General features: G+C 36.7%; 1 protein-coding gene across 4 annotated transcripts in view; it reads left to right on the top strand.

Moving 5' to 3' along the window:
* IL13RA2 (interleukin 13 receptor subunit alpha 2) overlaps window positions 1-15,401 on the top strand; it is a 36,612-nt gene extending 21,211 nt beyond the window's left edge. For all 4 annotated transcript variants that reach the window (XM_019625480.1, XM_019625478.1, XM_019625481.1 and 1 more), the window contains 7 exons: window positions 1,040-1,193; window positions 1,731-1,851; window positions 6,112-6,296; window positions 7,808-7,950; window positions 9,357-9,501; window positions 14,421-14,536; window positions 15,291-15,401. In XM_019625480.1, the coding sequence (XP_019481025.1) occupies window positions 1,040-1,193; window positions 1,731-1,851; window positions 6,112-6,296; window positions 7,808-7,950; window positions 9,357-9,501; window positions 14,421-14,536; window positions 15,291-15,341 (915 nt within the window). In that variant the 3' untranslated portion in view covers window positions 15,342-15,401. The remainder of the gene's footprint in view (window positions 1-1,039; window positions 1,194-1,730; window positions 1,852-6,111; window positions 6,297-7,807; window positions 7,951-9,356; window positions 9,502-14,420; window positions 14,537-15,290) is intronic.
* The last annotated feature ends 11,028 nt before the right edge of the window (window positions 15,402-26,429 follow it).

Here is a 26,429-nt window from a genome sequence, read left to right on the forward strand (position 1 = left end):
ATTTGTGATATCAGAGTGGTTATTAGGTGTTTTCTTATGATTCCTGATATCAGCATCCACTCTAATTTCCATGTTTCAATAGCTTTTAAGATATAACAAGATGCCATGGCTGCTGCTCTCTTCTCTGTACTTTCTGCCACATCTTTTTTTTTCACCCCACCCAGTATTAAGACTACCATTGGAAGTATAGGAAAAAATTACTTGGTCCCATGGATAACGGACTTAAAGAGTACTTATACATTTTACCATATTTTATAGTTACTTATATACCTGTAGATAGCTCTTATATATGCTATTGGACTGTGAGTTATTTCTCTGTAAGAATCAAGCCTTATTTATCTTTGTACTCTCCCAATCAGAACACAGCATGCTTTTTTGCATATATTGTTGTAAATGCTCAATGAAAGTCCATTGAATTATTAACTATTTGCATAGTCAACAAACATGTTCATTCAAAGATTTCTGTTGTACAAGAATTCTGTTACCTTCCTAATTAACATAGGTAGTTTCAAGGGACAATTGAAATCAAACATTTATTGAGCAACTTTTTGTGCTAGGCACTCTGCTAGATATCAGGAGCACAAAGATAAATGCTATATGATTTTAGTCTCCTAGGAGCTCACAATTTGTCTGGCTTTCTCCAGTTACCTCCAAGATTTTACTTTATATGATTCCTCAGGAATTCATATGAAATTTGAAAGGTGACAAATCATTTGTCGTGTAATTTGCATATGGTATGTGAAAATTATATCTTGATAATTTTGGTTGGTTATGGCTCAAGTCCTGTCATAGAGCCTTTTTCCTGTTCCAGAATTTTTTGGTTTTTTAAATGAGGTGTTAAGATTCAAATGATCTCATCAAATGATATAATATACAGAAGCGAGTTTTACGGGAAATGTATCTGGGACGTTGTATCATGAGGAATTTCTTACATACTGGGAACTCTCCAGGGTATTAATGACTTCTTACTTTATTAATGTGGCACACGATGTCATCACTGTTTCTAAGCTTGATTTTGTCTCATCTTTTTATCAAACAGACCATCATTACTAAGAATCTATGTTACAAAGATGGGTTTGATCTTAACAAAGGTGTTGAAGCAAAGATACACACACTTCTGCAAGGCCAATGCACAAACGGATCTACAGTTCAAAGTTCATGGTCAGAAGCTACTTATTCAACATCACAACAAGGTTAAAACAAAGCTCTCATTTCATATTTAATGCTGTCGGAACAATGCATATAGGGAATAAATTCTATAACTCTTATACATGAGATTGTATGTACAATTGAGTGTGTGGCACAAAATAGGATACTTCTTAGGAGTGACTGACTGTCCTTTTTGAATTCCTTAAATCAGCAAACACATTTGGCAAAATCTGTATCTTATTAGGCATTTAATATGGTTCCCAGTTTTGAAGTCAAATTAATAAATATATATGTGAGCATTTAATCAACTGTTTAGAGCATCTTGGAATTATTAATTTAGCACTTTTGCATATGCTTACACTAGTACTTACACTAGTAAATGAGCCCTCAAGGGTTTTTGATTTTGCATACCCCAGTTACAGTGAGGTGATTTTCAACAATTTCCTTTTGGGATATTCCCAGTTGTGTTGATTCCTAAATAAAATGGAGAGGTAAAAGGAAATGAAATAAAGTTGCATAGTGATTTCCCAAATGATTCATCACCATGCCTTTCAAGCATTCACAGTTTATTCATTCTTTAGGAAATCTGGAAACTAAAATTCGGGATATGGATTGTATATATTATAACTGGCAATATTTACTCTGCTCTTGGAAACTTGGCATAGGTGTCCATTTTGATACTGATTACAACTTGTTTTACTGGTAAGTATTTTTATAATAAGAGTTCATATCAGGAAAATACCTATCAAAATTAATCCATAGTTGAGTAATTGTATTTTCACTAAATTAAATTCATTATATATTTCAAAGTTGTATTTGTGATGAAGGTTGTTTACAATTATTTGGGGTTTTCAATGGGAGTAAGTAGGTTTAGGGTGTAGCTACTAGAAGGCACTGTATGGGTGATATAAGGAATGCAATCACTGTTTCTATACAAGATTAAATTTGTATCCTTTAGATAGATGGAGTTGAATTATAACCTGAAAAATTTGGCATATTTTATATTCTTGTCTTTCAAAAGCAGGTACATATTAAAAGTGGATCTTTTTTCTCTGACTTTCCTTCCTTTGTCAACTATCAATGAGGCTTTTAAATTTCAGCCATCTTGAATCTTCTGTCTCCTTCATTCCTTAATTGTTTCATGATAACATTGAACTCTACTTTAGGCTCACATCATTCCACATCTGGATGATTGCCATAGCCTCCCAAATGATGTTCTCTCTGCTTCCAGTCTCTCCCTTTCCTATTTGTTCTGCACACTAGTCAGATTTATCTTCCTACACTGCTATATTCACATGCCACTCTTTTGCTCAAAAACTTCCAGTGGCTACTCATTTCCTCCAGGATAAAAGCTAGGTTGCCATTCAAGTCTCTGCCTCACTGTATGACTGCCTTTCCAACATTACCGTCTACTATCACCACTGTGAATGTTCCACTCCATTTAGACTCATCTCTAGATTTTTTTTCACCAATGTTATGCTCTTTTATGCCTTTGTGTGCACTGCTATCTGGAATGCCCTCTGGCTCTCTCTTTCACCAACTCTTATCCATCCTGCAAGTTCCATCTAGCATTAAATTTCCTTAACCCTTTACTAATCACATGAACTTCTGTTTAGTTTTTCTCTGAACTATTACTTATTGTCCAGGTAGCATTTAAATTATATATATATATATATATATATATATATATATATATATATACTCTTAAATTTTTAAGAGATTGGTAGGCATGAACTGTTTCTTATATGGCTCTTGACTATCTCTGCTATGCGATGCCCATTTCACTTGGTGGTGTTGGACAAGTGATTTCCCTTTTTGGGGTCTCAGCTATCTGCAACTGGATGTGTCAGTTTCTAAGGTGTAACTTTTTGTTAATTATGTCAACAGATATTAAGCAATCATTAAATACCAGACACTGTTCTAGATAAAAAAGGACAAAAGTGTGAATAAGATGAAGTCCCTGCCCTCTTGAACATTGTATTTCAAGTTTAACCTAAATTTATCCTCATCTTAGTAAAGTAGTGAGGGATAAATATTATCATTGTAGAGAATAGAAAATAAGGGTACCACAGAACTTCCCATAGGCACAAAGTAAATCTTTGTAAAGTCAAGTCTAGAACTCAAATCTTCCAAACTTTAATCAGGTGAACTAACCAAGAGACTACAATTTTGCGAACTCTGCCTAAAGTAAATACTTGGCATAAAGTGGATTCTGTAGAATCCAGATATTTGTACTAGTATCTTACCAGATGCTATCTTGGCCTTATTTCAAAAGGGATTTTGGTTGCTTTTACAATAATGTTACATTTTGCATTGCAAGTTTTCTTTAGTAAAATAAACCAGGCATTTGTTGCTTTGGAAATCAATAGGAAAATTCCCCTTAATTCCCATTAGCATTATTACTGGAAAGAGGTTAACTTTCAATGATATGGCAATATTTTTTATCTAAGAGAATGAGAAATTAGATATTTACTTGCCAAACAGATCCTTCTTTTCTTTGTGACCTCCCTTTGGATTTTCAGAGGTTTATCTCTTGATATATATTGTATCCTCAGAGAATTTTCATTTATTTTATTAAACATAACATTATTTTTTAATTACTGAAAGCAACAAAGTAACAAGACAAACAAATAAAGAAATAACCATAACAATATTTTGTGTGTCTGCTTTTAAATCTGTTTTCTGTATGTTCTCCAATATAATATAAAAAAGGCAGTATCACTTAGCATAAGTAGTACTTGTTGCAAATGACAAGATTTCATTCTTTTGTGTTGCTCAGTAATATTCCAGTGTGTGTGTGTGTGTGTGTGTGTGTGTGTGTGTGTGTGTGTGTATACACACATACAGAGGGGAGGGTGCCAAAAAATGTATACATATTTTAAGAAAGGAAAAAACTCTATTAAAATTGTAATACTCAATATATACCGATAATCAAAGATAAATACAAGTCATGTTTGACTTCTGCAATTAGAAGAGGTGCTCAAAGTGGTTACCATCAGCGTAATTTTATTTTAAATATTTTATTGGGGACTTGGGGGAGGGGAACAGACAAGCTGCTGTCCTTTTGTTCTTCAGTCTAGTTGTGGAGGATGTCTCTTCACTGGCCCATGTTGGTATTGTGATGCGCTCTTCCCAGGTGAGGCAGTCGCTCACCGACCATTGGACGGTCACTCACGACGGCTCATGGTAGCTCACAAAAATGCATTCCAGCTGCCAGCCAGCCCCAATGCAGTCTATGCCATCGCCGGTTATTCACAGCAGCCCAGCTGCAGGTCGAGCTGTTGTTCACCATCTTAGCTGTAGAGGGCACAGCAACACTGGCCCATGTGGGATCCAAACCAGAGCCCTGCTGCTCAGAGCTGGTGTCCCAAGCCAACTCTTAACTAACACGCCACTCGGCTAGCCCCAATACAGTTTTTTCATTTCTTAAAATGTGTATACACTTTTTTGGCTATATATATATATATATATATATATATATATATATATAATATTCTTTATTTGTTGACACCTAAGTGACTTCCATATCTTGGCTATTATAAATTATGCTGCAATGAACATAAGGGTGCATGTATCTTTTTTTTTAAAGATTTTTATTGGGGAATTGGGGGGATGGGAACAGTGCTGGGGAATTGGGGGAAGGGGAACAGACAAGTTGCTGTCGTTTTGTTCTTCAGTCTAGTTGTGGAGGACGTTGCTTCACTGGCCCAAGTTGGCATCATCATTGCGCTCTTCCTGGGCAAGGCAGATCAGTCGCCGGCTTCTGGACGGCCACTCACTGCGGCTGCTGGCCGCTTATGCTGGCTGCTGGCTACATATGGTAGCCCATGGCAACCCACTGCCACAGGGGCTGCAGCCTATGCCCTCGCCGGCGACTCATGGCATCCCAGCTCCAGGTTGAGCTGTTGTTCAGCATCTTAGCTGTAGAGGGCAGTGTCACTGGCCCTCATATGTGGAATCTGAACTGGGGCCCTCTGGTGTCCCAAGCCAGTTCTTAACCATTGCACCACTCGGCCAGCCCTGCATGTATCTTTTTGAATTAATGTTTTCATTGTCTTTGTATAAATACCCAGAAGTGGAATTGGTGGGTCATATTGTAGTTTTATTTTTAATTTTTTGAGGAAACTCCATACTGTTTTCCATAGTGGCTGCACCAATTTATAATCTTACCAACAGTGCATAAGCGTTGCCAGAGGAGAGGGTCTGGGGGAATGAGTGAAGGGGAATAAGGTACAAATTTCCAGTTATAAAATAAACCATGGAAATGTAATGTACAGCACAGAGAATATAGTCAATAATATTGTAATAACTTCCATGGTGACAGATGGTTACTACTTATTGTGATGATCACTTTGTAAGATATACAAATGTTGAATCTGTATTGTATGTCTGGAAGTAATATAATATTGTGAGCCAACTATACTTTAATAATAACAAAATAGGAAAAAATGGCAATATCATTCAGGATTATGTATATAAATCCCTGGTTTTCTTAATAAGAATCTTATTCTTTGATTCACAAATCCTGTTGGTGAGTCAGCATAACCTTGCCTTATCTTTGTGATTTCATAACAGCTCCTATCAGATTGTAAGCTCCATATTTTTAAAGGCTCCTAAGAGATTGTAAGCTTCCTTACTATGATATCCCTAGCACCTGTCAAAAGCTCTGGCACATAATTGGTACTCGATAAATATTGCATGTTTTTAAATTATTTTGAATTCACTTGTTATCTTTTTTTTTTTTTTTAAGCTGAGCCATCCTGCTACCTGTTGGCAGCTCAGCAGCTGCTCAGCTCGGGCTGGACTCAAACCGCTGTTGCTCAGAGCTCAAACTCTTGAGCGAGCTCTTAACCAACTGAGCCACTCGGCCGGCCCTACTTGTTATCTTAACATAATTGAAATTTGGACATCATGATACTAGAAGATATTGGTAAACAATTTTTACAAAACTTCTTTTTACAGGTATGAGGGCTTGGACCATGCATTACAGTGTGCTGATTATATCAAGGGTAATGGAAAAAATATTGGATGCAAGTTTCCTTATTTGGAGTCGCCAGACTATAAAGATTTCTACATCTGTGTTAATGGATCTTCAAAATCCCAGCTTATCAGACCCAGCTATTTCATTCTTCAGCTTCAAAATATAGGTGAGGTAAACAAACAGCTTCAAAATATTTCTAGTTTAGGCCATTTACAACCAGATGAAAGAGCAGAGATAGATATAGAGATAGAGATATAGAGATACCTACTGAAATGCAAAGCCAGAATAATGAGGGCCAATAGAACATATGAGGAAGCTTTTATTAAATATGAAAGTATGGAAGATAAGGAATTGAATGAAGGGTAAAATGTCATTTTCATTTAGAACTTACAATCTATTTCCCAGCTTCAAAGACTTGGTCTGCTATACAGTATTATATCCAGTGTTAGTGATAGAGTGATTATGGAATCACTTACTTCCAGGCCTCAACAGGCAAATGGTTGAATATTTTCTGAGTCTGGGTTCTCTGTTTTAACAGTTACAACAGTGACAGATTCTAGAGTCAGTCATACCTGGGCCTGAATCTTGGATTTACTACTTTCTAACTGCATGACTTTGGGCAAGTTACTTTTAACATCTGTTTCAATTTCGTCATCAGTAACATGAAGATAATAAAGGACCACCTCATAGATTTATTGTGAGATATGAATTAATTTATGGTGTGACATCCCTTGTTCAGTGCCTGATGTATCATAAGCTCTAAATAAGAGCTAACTATTAATAAAAATAGTAGTAGGTATGATTGTGGTAATTGTCTCTGATGCCACTGTAGGGAATGAAAATGTTTCCTCTACCCTTATAGGTTCTTTTATCTAGTCTAATAATTAAATTTGCATAAGACAGATTAAGAGAAGAAAATTTAATTATGTATCTATGGGAGCCTTGCATAGACATGAGAGGCCAAAAGGCAATCAGGCAATTGAGGCTTATATGCCATCCTGAGCTAAGGACAAGGGGGTAGGAGTCTGGGACTTCAAAGGGAAAGAATACAGTCACAGCAAGATGAGAAGAACAAATGCTTGGTAAACAAATGATTGCCATGTCATGCAGAGGCAATGGGACACAGAGAGAAATTTAAACAAGCCCTGCCAACTCCCTCCAGCCCACCACACCTGGCCCATGCTGTTTGTAGTTATCTATTGGTGATAGCTTTCTTCCTGGACCAGGCCTTCCATTTAAATTCTTTTAGCCAGTTAGGGGGAGGTGAAAAAGAAAAAGAAAAAAAGAAAAAAATCATTTCCCGAGTCTTTTTGGTCTTGGTTGTCTTCAGCTTAAAATAATCCACATGCCAAAGTGGCACATTTTGAGGCAGTCTATTCTGCTTCCTTTCTCTGCAAAATGAAAAAATAACTATAATGATTTGGATCTTCTAACTTTTATTTTGGGCTTAAATGTTTGTCAATATGGGACTTTCAAAAATTAGTTTCCAAAATATCCAAGTTTCTTAATCAACTGAATTTGGTTGGTAAGCAAATTTTAATTCACATTATAGAGAATAGTCTTGATCCACCTGATTTATCCTGGAGGCTTATGTTATTAGGTGACCCTAGCTTTTGATAAGGGCTACTGCTCAACTTCAGTAACCTCCATGTTGAATGATTTCCTTTTGCTTTTCAGTTAAACCTTCGCCACCAGACTATCTTAGTATTATTGTGAATTCAGAGGAAATTAACCTGAAGTGGAGCATGCCTGCAGGACCCATTCCAGCAAAGTGTTTCATTTATGAAATTCAGTTTACAGAAGATGATAGTACCTGGGTGGTATGAACATTACATTTATTTGGCAAAATCATGAACATAGCTTTTTAAATAAAACCGCAAACATGAGAATCAATGAATTGCTATCCACATGAGGAATAGAAAATGACATGTATTTCAGTTTAATTTCCAGTAAATCAAATAATCTAGTGGACAAAAGAAAGATTTTTGTAGTCTGAAAGGATAATCATACCAATTTTAAAGGTACATAGGACCTTGGAGATAATCTAGGAACTTGTTTCCAATATTGTGTCAATAAAATAAAGTTGCCAAGTGCATGCATAACATGGATTATGAAGAGGCCTCAGGTAACAAGAGAACATAACAAAAAACATAAACAAACATAAAAACCACTTTTTGAGAAACGACCATCAGGTCAAAATTAGTCTGGCAGGGCTACCCAAGAATTGCTTGTAGCAAGGAAAGGGGCTAACTGGGAAAGTAGGCAATGGTTGCAAGACTAATTACTCCCCAGTATCAACAATGTGTGATGCCTTTAGCCCCACATTGTTGTATGTTAATTTTATTCATTGGTTTCCAATTTAGAGACTGATGGAGATAAGTAGGTAAGGCATTAGCTCTAATCAATTCATTTTATAAACAGATGAGAAAATGGATGAGTTGAATTGATTTACAAGTCCCAAGATAGTAATCTGACTTACAGTCAAATTACACAGCTAGGATTAGAATTCAGATCTTATCTCCAGTCCACTTTAACCTATATTACGCTATGCTGATTTCCAAGAAAAGTTACAACAAAAGAAAAGCTACTATTTTGGATGAGAAACACTCTTCAGCTCTTTGAAATGTAAAATAGAAGTAATCGCTTCAGTTATTATTATTTTTTTCTTTTGAGATCATCCAGCCTTGTGTATTCTCATATCTGAAAGGGTAGTTTCATGCCAAACCCTGAGCACTGCTGCACAGATCTTAGGGCAGTTAACCAAAATAAGAATAAGGAAAAATCAGAGCTTTATGTGTACGAGTATGAATTTTAGTTTCCATAGAAACAACATTCACATGATAGCTCTTTCTGCTAATTCAGTGCATGTAGCATTTTACAGTTCATGGAATCTGGAAAATTTGATACTAATCCAAATACTGGTTGTCATAAACACTAAATCTACCTAGGAATTTTGTCCTGTCACACATTTCCCTTTACTACAAGTGATCCATTAACACTACAGAAAAATGTAAAAATATAGATATGAAAGGGAAGAAAAAATGAAAAAAAAATTTTTCACCATACAAAGAGTTAGTCATTGTTAGGTTTTGGTATATATCTTTTTAGTCATTTGATGCATACATTTTATGTAACAAAATCCACTTTGAAAGTGACTAAAGAAATGGGATTTGTCTAGCTGCAACTAGATAAAATAATGCCATTTTGTTTTCTCCTTGGCTTTCAGACTACCACTTTTGAAAATGAATTATACACCACAAGAACAGCAAATAAAAGCCAACAATTATGCTTTTTAGTGAGAAACAAAGTGAATATTTATTGCTCAGATGATGGAATTTGGAGTGAGTGGAGTGATAAACAATGCTGGAAAGGTATGAGGTAAAAGAACAGTAACTAAATAACTGGAGCTATTTGTTAGCAAAATTAATTTTCTTTCAGTGTGTTTTGTAATTATGAAAATCACAGTGCTCTTTTATATAGTCTATAATCAGAGAAGATAAATTAGCAATGCACCTCAGTTGAACATTGATTTATGGAGAAACTAATATTCAGTTTTATCTAGGTGTAGTTAAACTAGATTAACTAAGGTCGTGTTATAGTTCTAGTATCAATATTCTTGTTTTTCTTTCAGTAAAGAGAACATGCTAGTTCTTTTTGGGGGGAGCCCATTTTAACAATATTTTCTTATGTTTTTGGTTTTCAAGCAAGCAGAAATCTTAAAGCAAGGATCAGTCAGCATAAACTTGTTTTCAAGTGTCTATTACTGTTCCTAATGAATATGTTTCTAATTAATATGTCATCATTAGTAACATGCATATTTTATGCTGTATTTTTCATTCCTTTTATTTCCAACACTGATTTAAAATGACTTATAAGAAAAGACACATTTAAATAGCAGTATAAGCTACTAAGAAGCCTTGACAGTGAGGCAAAATATTATTGTGCTTCACAGTATACTAGCTTTATCAATAGAAATGATGAATAATTGTTTGAAATGGAAGTAAATTAACTCAGCATTGCTCTTTTAGGTATATAGATATGTATATACGTATACAGATATAGACACAGACAGCTAATGGCATTTCTATCAATCATTCATCTTCTTTCATGTTGTTCCATTGTAAAAGAATTACTGTTTCACTATTATCTCTCTATAAATTAGTGGTATCATTGTTTTCTTTCACTCATCAAATATTTACTAAGCACCTACTATGTATCAAACTTTTTCAGGCATAGGAGATATGGCGGTAAAACAATCTATCTCTTCAGAAAATTTATATTTGATTTCCAAGTTGAGTAGAGATAGATAATAAACAAAGAAGCCAAATATATAATGTACTCACTAAAGGCTATGCAGAAAAAAATAGGCAGAGAGACAGAACTCAATTAACTAAGAGATACATGGAATCAGAATGAACACTTATTGGTTCTATATTTTTCATTTTGTCACTGCTATAAGAAATCTGGCAACTCTGTGGAACTGACATTGAGAAAGTCATGTCCTGAATTATATCTTGTCATTAGTCAATGCATAGTTTAAAGTGGGTATGGTAAGTTTTTAGCCACATCCTCAAGATAACGAGGTGTGATCTGTGGTCAAAACACATGGTAAATGTTTAAATTAAAAAATATATATCACAGCAAAAGACACATTGCCATTAACCCCCTCAAAATAACCCCCCTCGCTTTGAACACATTTATCCTATTGTTCTTGCCACTTTCTGAAGCAGTTCTGGAAGTCTTCTTTCATGAGTGTCTTTAGTTGCACTGTATTGGCTACCTTGATGTCCTGAATCATTTTGACTTTGAGGAAAAGCCAGAAATCACACAGTGTGAGACTAAGTGAATAAAATGGATGAGGACACACCATAATGTTTTTATTTGACAGAAATTGCCCTATACCAGAAGTCATGTGTGACACGGAGCATTGTCATGATGGAGGATGAAACTATTTGCCTATTTCACGTTAATGTGCTGTTCATGATGCATGATTTATGACACACTTTATTTTATTTTATTTATTTTTTATTTTATTATTATTATTATTATTATTATTATTAGTTTCAAGTGTACAAAACAATGCAATAGTTATCATTTTCACCCCTCACAAAGTGACAACCTCCCTCCCCCATCCAGTCTCCCCACCCCCGATATCATATATATCTATCAAAATTACATTGATTCCATTCCCACACTATATTCCACATCCCATGACTAATATGTATTAAATTATAATTGACATATAATATTATTCAATGGCAGCTACAGATGTACAGTGCAGTGGTCAGGCCTCTACACCATCCATGAGGTGGTCTCCCTAACAAGACATGAGTCCACCTGGCCCCCTAAAAAATATTTGCAACATTATTGATTATATTCTGCATACTGTCTTTTCTATCCCTGAGACAATATTGTGGTTAAAATCTATGTTGTCTTGTCCCTTCCCCTTCTCCATCATCCCCAACTTCGTCCCATCTAGCAATCATCAGTTTTTTCTCTGTGTCTCTGAGACTATTTCTGTTTACATTATTCATTTATTCAGTTCTTTCGATTCCACATATAAGTGAGATCATATGGTATCTGTCTTTCTCTGACTGACTTATTTCACTTAGCATAATGTTCTCTAGGTCCATCCATATCATTGCAAATGGTATGATTTCCTCCTTCTTTACAGCTGAGTAATACTCCATTGTATAAATGTACCACAGTTTCTTAATCCAGTCATCTACCAATGGGCATTTTGGTTGTTTCTAAGTCTTGGCTATTGTAAATAGTGCTGCAATAAACATTGGGGTTCATATATTTTTTCAAATTAGCGTCTTGGGTTTTTCTGGATAAATACTTACGAGTGGAATTGCTGAGTCATAAGGTAGTTCTATTTCCAGTTTTTTAAGATATCTCCATACTGATTTTCATAGTGGCTGCACCAATGGGCAATCCCACCAACAGTGCACCAGGGTTCCCTTTTCCCCACAACCTCGCCAGCACTTGTTGTTTGTTGATTTATTGATGATAGCCATTCTGACTGGGTAAGGTGGTATCTCATTGTGGTGTTTATTTGCATTTCCCTAATGATTAGTGAGGTTGAACATTTTTTATATGCCTGTTGGTACGGCACACTTTATTATTTTATTTATTTATTTATTTATTTTTAAGATTTTATTGGGGAATTGGCGGAGGGGAACAGCGCTGGGGAATCAGGGGAAGAGGAACAGACAAGTTGCTGTCCTTTTGTTCTTCAGTCTAATTGTGGAGGACGTTGCTTCACTGGCCCATGTTGGTATCATCATTGCGCTGTTCCCAGCTGAGGCAGTTCGGTCGCCGGCCTCTGGATGGCCACTCATGGTGGCTCTTGGCAGCTCACTCCAGCTGTTGGCCACACACGGTAGCTTATGGCAGCCCACTGCAGCAGGGGCTGCAGCCTACGCTGTCACTGGTGACTCATGGCAGCCCAGCTCCAGGTCGAGCTGTTGTTCACCATCTTAGCTGTAGAGGGCAGTGTCACTGGCTCTCATGTGGGATCTGAACCAGGGCCCTGCTGCTCAGAGCAGGCGTCCCAAACCAGCTCTTAAGCAATGCGCCACTCGGCCGGCCCACGGCACACTTTAAAACACACTTTCTCTCAACCTTAGCTCACACCCGAATGACTATACCGAACAAGTTGAAACTTGTCACACACTGTTACTAAGGTTCATGCACCACTTCCCATATTGAAGATCCCTGCCTTTCTGTTGGATGGCACTCGGCAGCAGCATTTGCCATATTTTTGAACACAACAGAAAGGTTTCGTGTCACACATCGCTTCTGGTATACGGCAATTTCTGTCAAATAAAAATATTATGGTGTGTACTCATCCACCTTATTCACCGGATCTGGCACCATGTGACTTCTGGCTCTTCCCCAAAGTCAAAATGACTATGAAAGATAAAAATTTTGAATCGATTTAGGACATCGAGGCAGCCATGAGAGCACAACTAAAGACACTTTCCGAACTGCTTCAGAAAGTGGCAAGAATGGTGGGATAAGTGTGTTCAAAGTGAGGGGGAGTATTTTGAGGGCGATTAATGGCAATGGTGTTTTACTGTAATAATTTTTTTTATTTAAACATTCAACGTGTTGTTTGATTACACCTTGTACATCCTTTTATATTGTTTACATATAGTATAATATTAACCATGATATTAATGATTGAGATTTCTTTTTCCCTGATGACTATCTCTTGATAAAATTTTAATAACTTTGAGATTAGAAGCAAACAATTTTCTGAGATGCATGTGGTCTTAGTTCTTTAGGGTATTTATTATTAGATGTTTCAAGGCTTAGAAAAATGAGACAATATTTTTCTTTTTGGAAATAAAAATATATCTTGTTCAGAATTGACTTTATATATAGGGAAAGCAACTGAAACCTCAGGAATGAAGCCTGCTTTCCTCCTGTTAACTTTGCATGCCCAAATTTAAATTATTAGTCATTTCTCTGGATTATATCCTTGCAAATCTTAACTGAACTGACCATAAAATTTTGACTTAGTACAAAATAAGACCCTAAGAGACTAAGACAAAGCAAAAGGTGGGGTTGGGGATAGATTTAAGTGTAGATATGGGCCTAGGATTCAAGATGCTCTGTAGTACTTCTTCAAAACAAGTGAGCGATACTAGTTTTGGATGGACAAGTTTTGTCTACTTTTTAAGTTTGTCTAATGATTGCTTATGTCTTGCTATGCAGGAGAGCCATTAAAACTTCATCCCTGAAAGAAAAGAAAAACCTCACCTTTTTAGTCACTAAAATGTGAGATGAGACAACTTTAAAAATATGACATTTAAAGACTAACTCCATTATTTACACAGGGACTTTTACTTAAGACTGTCTCTTGCTCACTATAGCATTGTGTAATATAAATATTTGACTTATTGACAGTTAAGATATATACAAGACATGTTTATCTAATCACCTGGTTAATGTTTTATCATCTGTTCCCATGAAAAATTCACAAGGTGAAATTTTAAACAAAAAACAGAAAATAAGACCTGGGCTTTGGGGTGTTATTTTTCTAAGTGAAATGAAGAGATGTCACAGTTTAGTAAGGTAGTTGTTCTATATAAAATGTGCATAAATGGAAAGAATACTATACTCAGATATAACTGTGGTATCTATGCACTGGTAAAAATGGCAGACATTTCTGAGTTAAACTCAGTTCTTCACCATTTACTAGAATATTTATAAAATAATTCAGTTTCAAAAATTATTGTAAACATCTAACCCTTACCCTTTTTTATGATTTTTCACTTAGGTGACATTTGGAAGGAAACCTTGTTATCTTTCTTGATACCATTTGCTTTTGTGTCATTATTTGTTGTGTTAATAACTTCTCTGCTTTTGTATAATCAAAAGGCTTTCCTGAAAATGGTAAGCTGTACAACATTATAATGTTTATTCTAAGACAGTAGATAACAAAAAAGTTCTACATTTAGGACTGATGGACCTACATTTTATAATTCTGCCTGCACGCTGTGAGTGTATAATTGATGTTGTATGGATTGTGATGTCTTCAGAAAATATAGCAATTTAAAAATTAACACTAAAAAGCTACATTTTGGGGTGGATTTACTTTTGTTGAAGTAAAAGAATAAAGCTTTAGAGCATGAAACACTACCTTTAGATTAGGGAACAATATAAGGAAAGAGTTACAGGAGAAAGCAGGATTGGGGGAAAGGATAGAGTGACTTAGAATGGACATAGACTGAAATATATTACTAGTGTGCCCTAGGCAAAAGATCATACAAATTAAAAACCATGGTACCTACTCTCCAAGAGCTCACACTCTAATTGGGGAGATAAAATTCATACAGAAAATGGAATCTGCATTGTTAGTTGATTTTAGATTATTGTTATTTGAGTTGTACAGATAATGTTGTAGAATTTCAGAAGATGGATGGATCACTATAGGTTGGTGGGTTTTAAGGAGGAATTGTGACTGGAGGAAAATAACTTAATGCCAAGTCTTTTAAAGGTAAAAAGAAATGTGAATGTGTGTGAAATGTTTCACTTTATTTCTCTGCTGAATGCTTTTTTGCCTATGCCTCTGAGTTAGTTATCTAAGTGAAATAGTTTGTGCTGTTAATGACTACTTGTTGATAATGGAGCTCTTTCTTAATTTCAGGTTTTAAATACAAAAAAAGAAGTCTTTTCTCATCAAGAGACACTCTTTTGACTCAATAATTTTGTCTTGTGGCCAAATGTTAAATTCAACTCTTATTAAACTGATTTTTTCCCTCCAAATGTTGAATAAATCCTATTTTAAAAAACATTGTTGTATTTTAGTAGACTTCAGAATACTCAAACCCTCAACTAGTAGTAAATTTTCTGGATTCTATTCACAGGTTATTTTTTCCTAATTAATTTATGGTAGCATGCTGAACATTACAGAAGTCATGGGATGGGTCAGATTTTATTCAGTGATGTATTAATAAAATAATATGATTTCTCAACTTGCGCTAAACCATAGAGATATTTGCAAGTCTTGAAAAGCGAGAGTCTAACTTTAACAAAATGTATTTGTGATGAAAGTATTCACCATGAATATGGTTGTTTGGCTTTTAAAATAACCTGTGGAGAGAATTAATAAGAAGCAAGAAGTTTTGAATACATTCATAGTCAAAAATTGTGCTTCACATTTAATGAAAGAAGTGGGAGGAATGCAGTGCTTTAAAGGCTGGAAATAATGAAATGACTAGAGATAATATTTGAAAATTGCAGATGTCACAAACTACACCATAAAAGCTAGGGAGTTTCCTATACTAGTTGGCAGGCAATATTTCCTACTTTTTGATGATGTAATTTTCTTTTTTTCAGTTCAGAGACCAAAAATCACAAGCCTCTGAAATCAGTAAGAATAATTTTTAAAGCACATCCAGCCTTCAGACTAATTGACAATTGACTTTTAGGCAACCTAGGGGTAGAGAGTTGCTTTAAAATTTAGGACCTAATGAATGACATACAGATTACAATCAAGAACCAAGTTTTAGTTTGGACCAATTTCTGTTTAATATTATTCAGAGTGGTTCTATTCTGGTCCACATATCTGTAGAGTGGGCATTAACTGGGAGTCTCTTAGAACTGCAGAAGCTCAGATCCCAACCCTGACCTACTCAATTAACAATATGCATTTTAATAATGTCCCCAGGTGATTCATTTGCAAATTCAATTAGAAGCAGATATACAGCAGGTCCTCAAATAATATATTTTCATTACAACATTAATGAGAAAAAATTGTTTCAACCTCTTGCTACTGTCTGTGTGTAGTTTGCATGTTCTCCCCATGTCTGTGTGGGTTTTCTCCATGTACTCCAGTATCCTTCCACATTCCACAGTTGTGTACATTAGGTGAATTGACTGACATGTCTAAATTGTCCCAGTCTTAGTGAGTGTGAGTGTGTGTGTGAATGTCCCTGCAGTGGAAGGATGTCCTGTCCAGAGTTGGTTCCCTCCTTGTGCTCTGAGCTGCTGGGAGAGGCTTTGATCACCCACAACACTGAACTGTAAAAAATGGGTTGGAAAATAATACTTCTTAAATTAATCTTTCTTAAAAGTATGCATAGCTGTCATTTATTGCAGTGTTTAATATTAGAACTGTTTTCGATCTTTAGAAGTTTGGTGATGTTTTTGTTACCAGCAATATGCTGTGGAACTTAACTCTATATCAATTAGTCTGATAAAATTGGTTTCCTTATGTCATTTCACTTAAAGTCACACTTTCCAAGAGTCTTTTAATGACATTAAGTGAGAATTTACTGTATAGCACTATTTTAGAATGGAAAGGACTAAAATAATATAATGGAGAAGCAAGTCCATGAGCGGGTAACTACAGCTTTGACTGTCATTGTCACTGATCATATATCGCTAAGAGGGGAAAAACAGCTAAAACTTTGGTGAGTAGGGGAGAAAAAATTATTTTTCCTCTACTATTCTAGGTTACTGGGAGAAACCCTCCCCATAATAAAAGACATATTTTTTGTTGTTTTTTATTTTTTGTTTATTGGAGAATTGGGGGATGGGAACAGACAAGTCGCTGTCCTTTGGTTCTTCAGTCTAGTTGTGGAGGATGTTGCTTCACTGGCCCAAGTTGGCACCATCATTGCGCTCTTCCCAGGAAAGTCAGATCAGTCGCCAGCTTCTGGATGGCCGCTCACGGCGGCTGATGGCTACACACGGTAGCCCATGGCAACCCACTGCAGCAGGGGCTGCAGCCTACGCCATTGCTGTGGCCAGCAACTCACAGCAGCCCAGCTCCAGGTTGAGCTGTTGTTAAGCATCTTAGCTGTAGAGGGCAGTGTCACTGGCCCTCATATGTGGGATCCAAACCGGGCCCCCTGGTGTCCCAAGCCAGCTCTTAACCAATGCACCACTCGGCTGGCCCATAAAAGACATATTAACAAGAGAAAAGTAAACAGAAGTGTAACAGTATGTATACCTCCTGTATACATGGGAGAGACTTAGAAAAACTGAGTAAGTCTTCAAAATGGCCCAAGCCACCAGCTCAAATACCATCTCCAGCTAAAGACAAAGCAAGATGTTGGGCATAGTGGCAGGCCAATTATGGGAAGTTACCAGGAAAAGCACAGTAAACAAGGTTATGGTTGTTTAGCAGAGTTTAGTCAGTTGCCTTTAACACTAATAAGAATCTCTAGAAATTTAGTCATCTTCCTCTTCCTGGTGCAGAGAGGGAGAGTCTTACAAATGGAGATTTCCTGTATAAATATAAATTTATTTTACAAAAGGCAACTGTCTACTCAGATTTCAGAGCTTTTCCTATGTCTGCTTTTTCTTTAAAATAATCAGTTTAAATTCATCTTTATGTTAAAGAAGCATCTTTTCGGGTGGTAAATTCTGCTCTTCCCATATAAACTAGAATACTGTAAACCAAAATTAATTTTAGATTGTAATAAGGAATAAAACATTTATTTGAGCATAAATAGCTGCAGCGTGAGAGACATTCAGGTAGCAATGTAAATTGTGCTCCCCTGAGACAAAGGGGGAGGCCGACTTTTATAGAGAAAGTTCCTCTTTTTATGCAAATGAGTTTTCAAATTGTCTAGTTCTGATTGGTTGGTATAGATGCAAACGAGGATACAATTTGTGTAGCTCTGATTGGATGGAGTAGGTCTCAGACCTCTATTAGAAAGAAAAAACAGGACTTCCCTGCAGTGATAAGCAAGCAGGGCATAGTGTGAGAATCCGAGTTCAGTCTGAGGTTCTTCCTGATATACAGAGTAGGTGAGGAGCCCCTGTCAGCAAATGGCTTCTAGACTCTTAATATTCATAGAATTTAGGCCCTTGATTGAATATGGGGAGTCCTATTGTTGCAAGAAAATACGTTTTTGGTGTACACCACAGAAAATAATTCTAAGAAAAGCAAGCAGCAGATTTATTAAAAGGATAGTATACTCTGAAGATGGTGAAAGCAGGCAGGCCCAGAGAAGAGCAGCTTCTCTGAAGAACAATGAGACTTGGAAATTTATTTCACTAAAAATGAAAGCATGAAATTTTCAATATTTAGGGGTGGTATTAGAGGTGTTCCTAGACAGATCTTTGCTGACCACTCCTTCCCATCATGAGGAGGGATTTTTGTCTTTATTTGGCTCTGTTGGAACTCTCATGGCAACACAGGGGGTAGAGATTTTCCCTAACTGCAATGCCAATAATATAATCCATTATAATTAGCTAAAGTTCACCTTGAGAGGTAAGATGGTGCCCTGGATATGCTCTTGGCCACAGAAATCTAGTCCTGGCCAGTCTGGTAGCTGCACTTTTTCTTGAGGATTATTTCATCTCCTCCCTCTTGTCTCTCCACACTTCCTCCTTTTCTTCATTTTTCTTTCTCCCCATGGCCCTATTCTTTCTGTCTAATACCATGTTTCCCCAAAATAAGACCGGGTCTTATATTAATTTTTGCTCCAACAGTCTACATCTATTCATGTACAAAAATCTACATTTATTCAAACAGTCATGTCAGGCTGATGATCTTAACTGTGGCTTATGTTTGGGGTAGGGCTTATATTATGAACATCCTGAAAAGTCATGCTAGGGCTTATTTTCCAGTTAGGCCTTATTTTCAGGGAAACAAGGTACCATCTCAGCAGATAAGTTTGTTCTTGTGGTCCACAATCCTTTACTATCACTTGTAATCAATGATAGGATACACCATCATTTCCCTAAGTAGATCTATCCTTGTTAAACATTAAATCTCCCACATTGATATGAAATGAGATATGAAAGATTGGCAATTGCTCTCAATCCAGGGCTTGCAAAAGTTGTTCTTAGTATATTGAAGGGTGTTGGGAAGGAAGGAGGAATGTGGATGGGAGAGGTGAGAGCTAGGCAGGGAAATGGCAGGCAACCCCATCCTTGGAGGCCGAATGTGTCTTGGAGACCTTGTATTCCAATTCCCTTGTTCAGTACATGCATAACAATCTCTACTAATTAAAGGACTTCTGGAATCCCTGTGTTAAACCTAGGAATCCCTACTGGAAGTGTTACCTAGCAAGGACTCATTGCCTGATGCACATAGAAGCCAATATTATGGTTCTGGCTTTTGAGAATAAGAAAAAGATTTTATTGTGATATCAACCAGCAAGGAGACAGGATGCAAGGCTCAAATATGTCTCTCCAATCCGGGGTTTGGGGCAATATTTAAGGAGCTTAAGCACCAGATCTTCCTAGACAATGAACTCTTTGCTTTTGAAAGGGTTCTGTCATTCAGGTTCTGGTCACATCCTGGTCCTTTGGTTTCATGTGGGGGAACAGTTAAGGGTTCACAAGTGTTACTTGTAAGTGGTGTATCCAAGGTTTAAACTTTGGTTTCAGGTCTTGTTAGAAGCAGGATAGAACCAGTTTGAACTGGTTCTGAAGTGACAAAATTGTCCTAATAAGTGGATATAACAATCAAGCGGTACCAAATCTGGACAGATTTGGACTTTGCAAAAGGACCTGTAAAACCGGCTTGCTAGCTTTGTAGGTTTATGCACCTTTCCATAATATGGCTTCAAATTGTCTGAAATTAAATTGTTTGAACTCTCATTTTTTTAATTTTTGCATTATAACAGAGTTATAAAGTATTGAACATTTCTCAAATGCTTGGTACACAGGCAGTGGCCTGAGTCACAGTTCCTCTCTTTTCCATCTGTCTTCTGCCACATAGTGATGCCCTAGGCCTTCACTTAGAACCCACTTCCCTAAGACCTCCCAGCAAATAAGGAATAACACTTTTCACAGCAGGTATCCCCCAAGACCCTACTCTAGAATAAAAGTGAATGAGATTCCTTCATGAGTATGTGTCCTGTGTAGTTACATAGGGCCTTATCCTTGGATAAGAGGAAGGGCCTCAAACATCATTTAGTGATCTATAACTATCTTGAAATTCTTAATTTTTGAGGAAGGAGACTTATATTTCATTTCTCACTGTGTTCTGTTAATTATGTACCCACTCCTGATATCCAGCATCAGTTCTGGTTAATCTGCACAGGCTGTACCATTAAAACATTTTGAACATCATCCCATGGTCTTTTTTTTTTTTTTAAAGATTTTTATTGGGAAATTGGGGGGATGGGAACAGTGCTGGGGAATTGGGGAAAGGGGAACAGACAAGTTGCTGTCGTTTTGTTCTTCAGTCTAGTTGTGGAGGACGTTGCTTCACTGGCCCAAGTTGGCACCATCATTGCGCTCTTCTCTGGCGAGGCAGATCAGTCGCCGGCTTCTGGACGGCCGCTCACTGCGGCTGCTGGCCGCTCACGCTGGCTGCTGGCCACACATGGTAGCCCATGGCAATCCACTGCCACAGGGACTACAGCCCACGCCGTCGCCGGCGACTCATGGCAGCCCAGCTCCAGGTTGAGCTGTTGTTCAGCATCTTAGCTGTGGAGGGCAGTGTCACTGGCCCTCATATGTGGGATCCGAACCGGGGCCCTCTGGCATCCCAAGCGAGTTCTTAACCATCGCGCCACTCGGCCGGCCCTCCCATGGTCTTTTATATTGCTAAATTAATTATTAGAACCTTAGAAATCATTCACCATCCACTCATCTACCCATTCATCCTTCCATCCTTCAATCTGGTTCAATATTTATTGTACACACACCATATGCCAGACACTGTGATAGTCACTAAAGATACAGCTATCCAGCCTGAGAGAGTTTTGAAGGGGAGAGAGGAAATGTTTATTGAATATCTACTATGAGTCAACTTCAATGCTAGATGCTTTATATAACACTATTTCAATAATCTTTCAGTCCTCAACACAATCTGAGAGAGATTATATATAAGGTGCCCATATTATATATGAAAAAAATAGGTTAAATAATACATCTAAAGTGTCAGAGCTAGAATAAGAATTCATTATTATTTCTATGCTCAACAATTCTAAGTTTATTCACTCTAAAATGAAGCTATTTGAAAATGCACTTTAAGAATGATGATATGAGGAACTCCATTGTCCCTCTTGGTCAGCAAAACAACCGTAATTGGTGAAAAGTATTTAAAAAAATAAATATCTAAAGTATGTGGAAATTGTCCTAAAAGCCTACAGCAAATGAAGTAACATTTATCCTAGAAAATCTAGTAAATCTTGGTAAGATCAGCTAGAATCTGTGGGATTTGAGCCATGAAACGTTCTCCCACCTTTCCGAGCTCAGTGCAATGGAAACTCAATTCCAGGCGGGTGTAGCTAACAACATAAGACTTCCTCTTTTTCCAATCCCAGTAAGACTATGATTTCTCTCCAGGAGGGGTTGGCCATCAGTATTCCTTATCCTTCTCAGTTCAGTGATTCAGAAGCTCTGTTCTAGACAACAGAGGTCTGAGGCTCCCTCCCTCCACCCAGAACCCATTCTTAGAAAAGAAGTTCTACCCCAGGAAGAGGAAGCCGAGAATACTGGCCAATAATCTCTATCCCAGGTCCTTTGTTGGGCTGAGGTTCCATGCTGGGAGGGACAAACCAAGAAGACCAGTGAAGCCCTCCCACTTTAACCCCCTCCAGGCCAGAGTTTTACTTGTAAGGGGTGGCACTGTAAGAGTAAGAGTTCTTGCCCCCATCTTTAAAGCAGTAATACAGTGGTTCTGCATAGGGAAAGAGGCCATAAGAACAAAGAGCTCTGTAGCTCTCCTTACATGGACTGACTTTATTTGGAATAGAGACTGAGGAAGTTCAATTCTGAGGATGCTGTGAAAAAAATGTAGATTTTTCTAGTGAGCAAACAATACAAAAATGTAGAAGAGAAGATAGAGCTATATAGGAGTAACATTTCTATATTTCACTGTCATTTAAGTTAGTATAAACCTGAAGTAAATATAATATGTATATGGAAAGCCCTAGTGTAACTACTAAGAAAATAAAATTTAAAATATAGTGAACCATTATTAAAGTAATTCAAATGCAATACTAAAAATATTCACTTAGAAATTAAGGCAGTAAAGAACAAAAGGACAAAAGGACATGAGTCATAGAAAAAAAAGTAAAATGACAGTCATAAATCTAATCATATAAATAATGAAATAAAATATGACTGAATTAAATAATTTAATAAAAAACAATTTGAGACTGAATAAAAAAACTAAGACTCAACTATATATATGCTATCTACAGGAGACATACTTTAGATTCAATGATATTAGGTTTTAAGTGAAAAGACTGAAGAGATATATAGTAAGTGTTGGGTATACTGGAGAACCAGATTGGGTGTTTCTGGATATTTAGGAGGTGGTGTGTGGATCTTATGCTTATAGATGGAGTGATGATTAGAAGAAGAATTAGGATACCTTCACTATACATTTTAAACAAAATGACTTTAAACAAAACACTTTACTTCTTAGCAAATAAATGCATATAAAGATACAGGTGACTGATGTCACCTTAAAGGATAAATTTCCTAACAGCTCCATCCAACTACACAAAAGTAGAAATCAATAGTTCCAATCCCTAAATCTTCCCAGATCTGTAGGCAGGGCACCTGTTACATAGCAGGCCACAGGGATTCTAATCCTCATGGAAACGTAGGACCAGAGAGTCAAGAAATGGGGAACTATCTTTGTTTTTCTCTTACAATAATAACAATACAAGCTGGACATTAAATCATTTGTATTATCTGATAGTAATAGAGACTATTGGTTTTTATATGCTCATTCATATTTTGTGGTGACATTACACTCAGATTAGATCTAGACCATTGCTGTCCCTTCTAGTCAATCCATAAGTGCATATTTACTTTGTGAAAAGTAAGGCCAGCACATGATTCCTAGAATCACACACAATCACCAATATCAGAGTTCAAAGACACTTCAGTGATTCTATTTCAGCCCAATTCCTATATATTATGGATGGAAAAACTGAGGCTCTGAAATTGAAATGAAATCTGTCCAAGTTCACCTAGTCCATGAAAGTACTTGGAACTAAACCCAGATCTCTGGATTCCTACTTCATTATTCTTCATACTATTTCACGCATTTTATTTCTTCCAGAAGGTAGAGAAAGTCTGAGGCACCACTGAAGAGTGCTTGGGATTCTAAGCAGCCAGGAAGCAGCAAGAGGACACTGAGTGTCTGAGGGTTGTAAGTGGAGGTGGGGGGTGACATAAAAATGAGAAATGGAATGTCATGTAAATTGCAAATCTGGTGAACACACAATGTGATATATAGATGATATATTATAGAAATGTACACTTGAAACTATGTAATTTTACTAACCACCGTCACTCCAACAAATGTAATAAAAATAAAAATATAAATTGCAAATCAAGCCTCAATCCTTGGGATAGCCTTATCTATCATAAGGCTTGATGCAAGAATGTGCTTGGCTGGCACTCTGAAAGCATCCTAATAAAAGAAAATGATATGCATTATTCTTTCTGGGCTGTGGCCTTGAAATAATGGGTTTCTCTCCATGATTTTAGTGTTCAATTATGAAATCCCCTTTGCTTCAGATAATAAAGATTCCAGGTTTATTTGTTCACTAAGCAGTTGTCCCCCACATGCCAGGGTTCCTTATAATATGTAACTGCTGACTGGAATTTGTGTATTTCTTGCATTAAGATTTAGAGCCCTCATAAACCTGACTACATCATGCTGTTTATTCTGTGTATTGCCAAAACAACACTGTGATAATAATGATCGTGGTACTGCTGGGCACTGTTGTTTGTTTTTACGCACTTCACAGTATGTCTATAACCATGCCCCTAATTGTTTTTCACAAACAACCTGTAAGATATGTAGGATTAATCATAATGAGATAAAAAGACAAAAGAAAATTAAAGCCTTGGCTGGGATCCTGTATTCCCAACTCGCCTCACCAGTGCTATGGTAACTTCTCAAGAGAGCAGAGAAGATACTCTGTGTAAAGGAGAATTGAATATTACTAAATTAGTCTTTGTGCTTCCCCGGCACCAAGTTGGACCATACCATTTATTCAATCTCTTTTTCAACATGTAATGAGTGCCAGTGTGACCAAAAATAAACAGGACCTGTCTCACAGAGCTTGCATTCTAGTGAGAGAGTGAAACTTAAATAAGGAAAGAAATAAGATACAGACTATGAAAAATATTTTGAGTGAAATAGTGTGATGTGACAATGTGTATGTGGTTGTTTCTGTTTAGTGGTATTTTGAATAGAGTGATCAGAAAAGGTCTCTGATAAAATATGAAAAATGAAAGGACCGAGCCATGCAAGGAATGGTAGGGAAAAGGTGGTATGCAGAGGGAATAGCAAATACAAAGTACCTGGGATGGGGAAATGTTGATATTCTGGAACCAAAAATGCATCAACTTTGTTGGTATGCCATTCATGGCAGAGAAAGATGTTAGCTGGTATCAAATAAATAGGAGCCAGGTATTGCAGAGCCTTGTAGACCATGATAAAGTATTTGGATGTTCTTCCAAAAACCACTATTTTGAAATACTGATAGAGTCACAGGAAGGTGCAAAATTATGCAGAAGAGTTTCTATGTAACCTTCATCATTTCTCCCAATGGGGTAACATCCTGCATAACCACAATACAATATTAAAACCAGAAAACCAACATTGGTACAATCTACATAGCTTATTTAGATTTCACCAGTTTTACATACACTCGTCTCTCTCTCTCTCTCTCTCTCTCTCTCTCCCTCTCTCTCTCTCTGTTTTTGTATGCAAATTTATCACATGTATAGATCAGAGTCAAGATATCAACATACAGAACTGTTCTCTCACCACAAAGATCCATTGTGCTACTCACTTTTAGTCGCATACATCCCTCCTCCAACACCCCACCTCAAGTCCTCATCCTCTGGTGAACCACTTCTGTTCTCCATCTGCATAATTTTGTCATTTTGAAAACATTATATAAATGGAACCATACAACAAAACCTTTTGATATTGGCTTTTTTTCCTCTCAGTATAATTTTTTTGAGATCATCCAAATTCTGTGTGTCAATAATTTGTTCTTCTTTATTGCTGAATAGAATTCTGTAGTATAGATGTACCACAGTTTTGTTTTTACATTTAAAAATCACCTTTATTGAGATGCAATTTACATATAAAATGCACTCATTTTATGTGTATAATTCAATTCATTCTGAAATTATATACCTGTGTACTACTATCATAGTCATGATACCCCCCAGAATTCTCTTTTGAGTCCCATTCTTTCATACTAACACTTTGGATCTCCTAAAACCACTCACATTCCTAAGACATTGTTAATTCACCTCTCACCTGGTGACTTTCACCATTGGTCATGTGGAAAAGGACTGGGAACTTTATTCTGTGGTGTTTTGAGTAGTCTAACACAAGTTTTGCTCAGAGTAGGACCTGACTGACAAGTCAGCAGAACAGACTTGTTCCTCTGATTTAAGGGGTTAAGAATTCAATTAGCTGAACTCTATCCAGAGTTTAGTTAAACACGTAATTATCTTCTTATGCTTGTACAGGAGGTCCACAAATCTATTCATTAATGGTATACTTATGCTTACATATTTTAGGCCTGGATATGTGGGTATATACACAAATCTCTACATCCCAGTATCCATTTTCACTCACTGCAGTAAAATCTACATTTTATGTATTCATGCATAAAGTGTCTAGTTTTTGTACCACATTGGTTTTATCGATTCACCAATTGAAGAACATTTGGGATGATTCCAGGTTTTGGTTACTATGAATGAAGGTGCTATGAATATTCATATACTGGTGTTTATATGAACATAAGTTTTCATTTGGCTGTCATTAATGTTCAAGAGCAATTGCTGGGTCCTACAGTAATTGCATGCTCAGTTTCACAAT

The sequence above is a fragment of the Hipposideros armiger genome, unplaced genomic scaffold, assembly GCF_001890085.2.
Source record: "Hipposideros armiger isolate ML-2016 unplaced genomic scaffold, ASM189008v1 scaffold_630, whole genome shotgun sequence".
Lineage (NCBI taxonomy): Eukaryota > Metazoa > Chordata > Mammalia > Chiroptera > Hipposideridae > Hipposideros > Hipposideros armiger.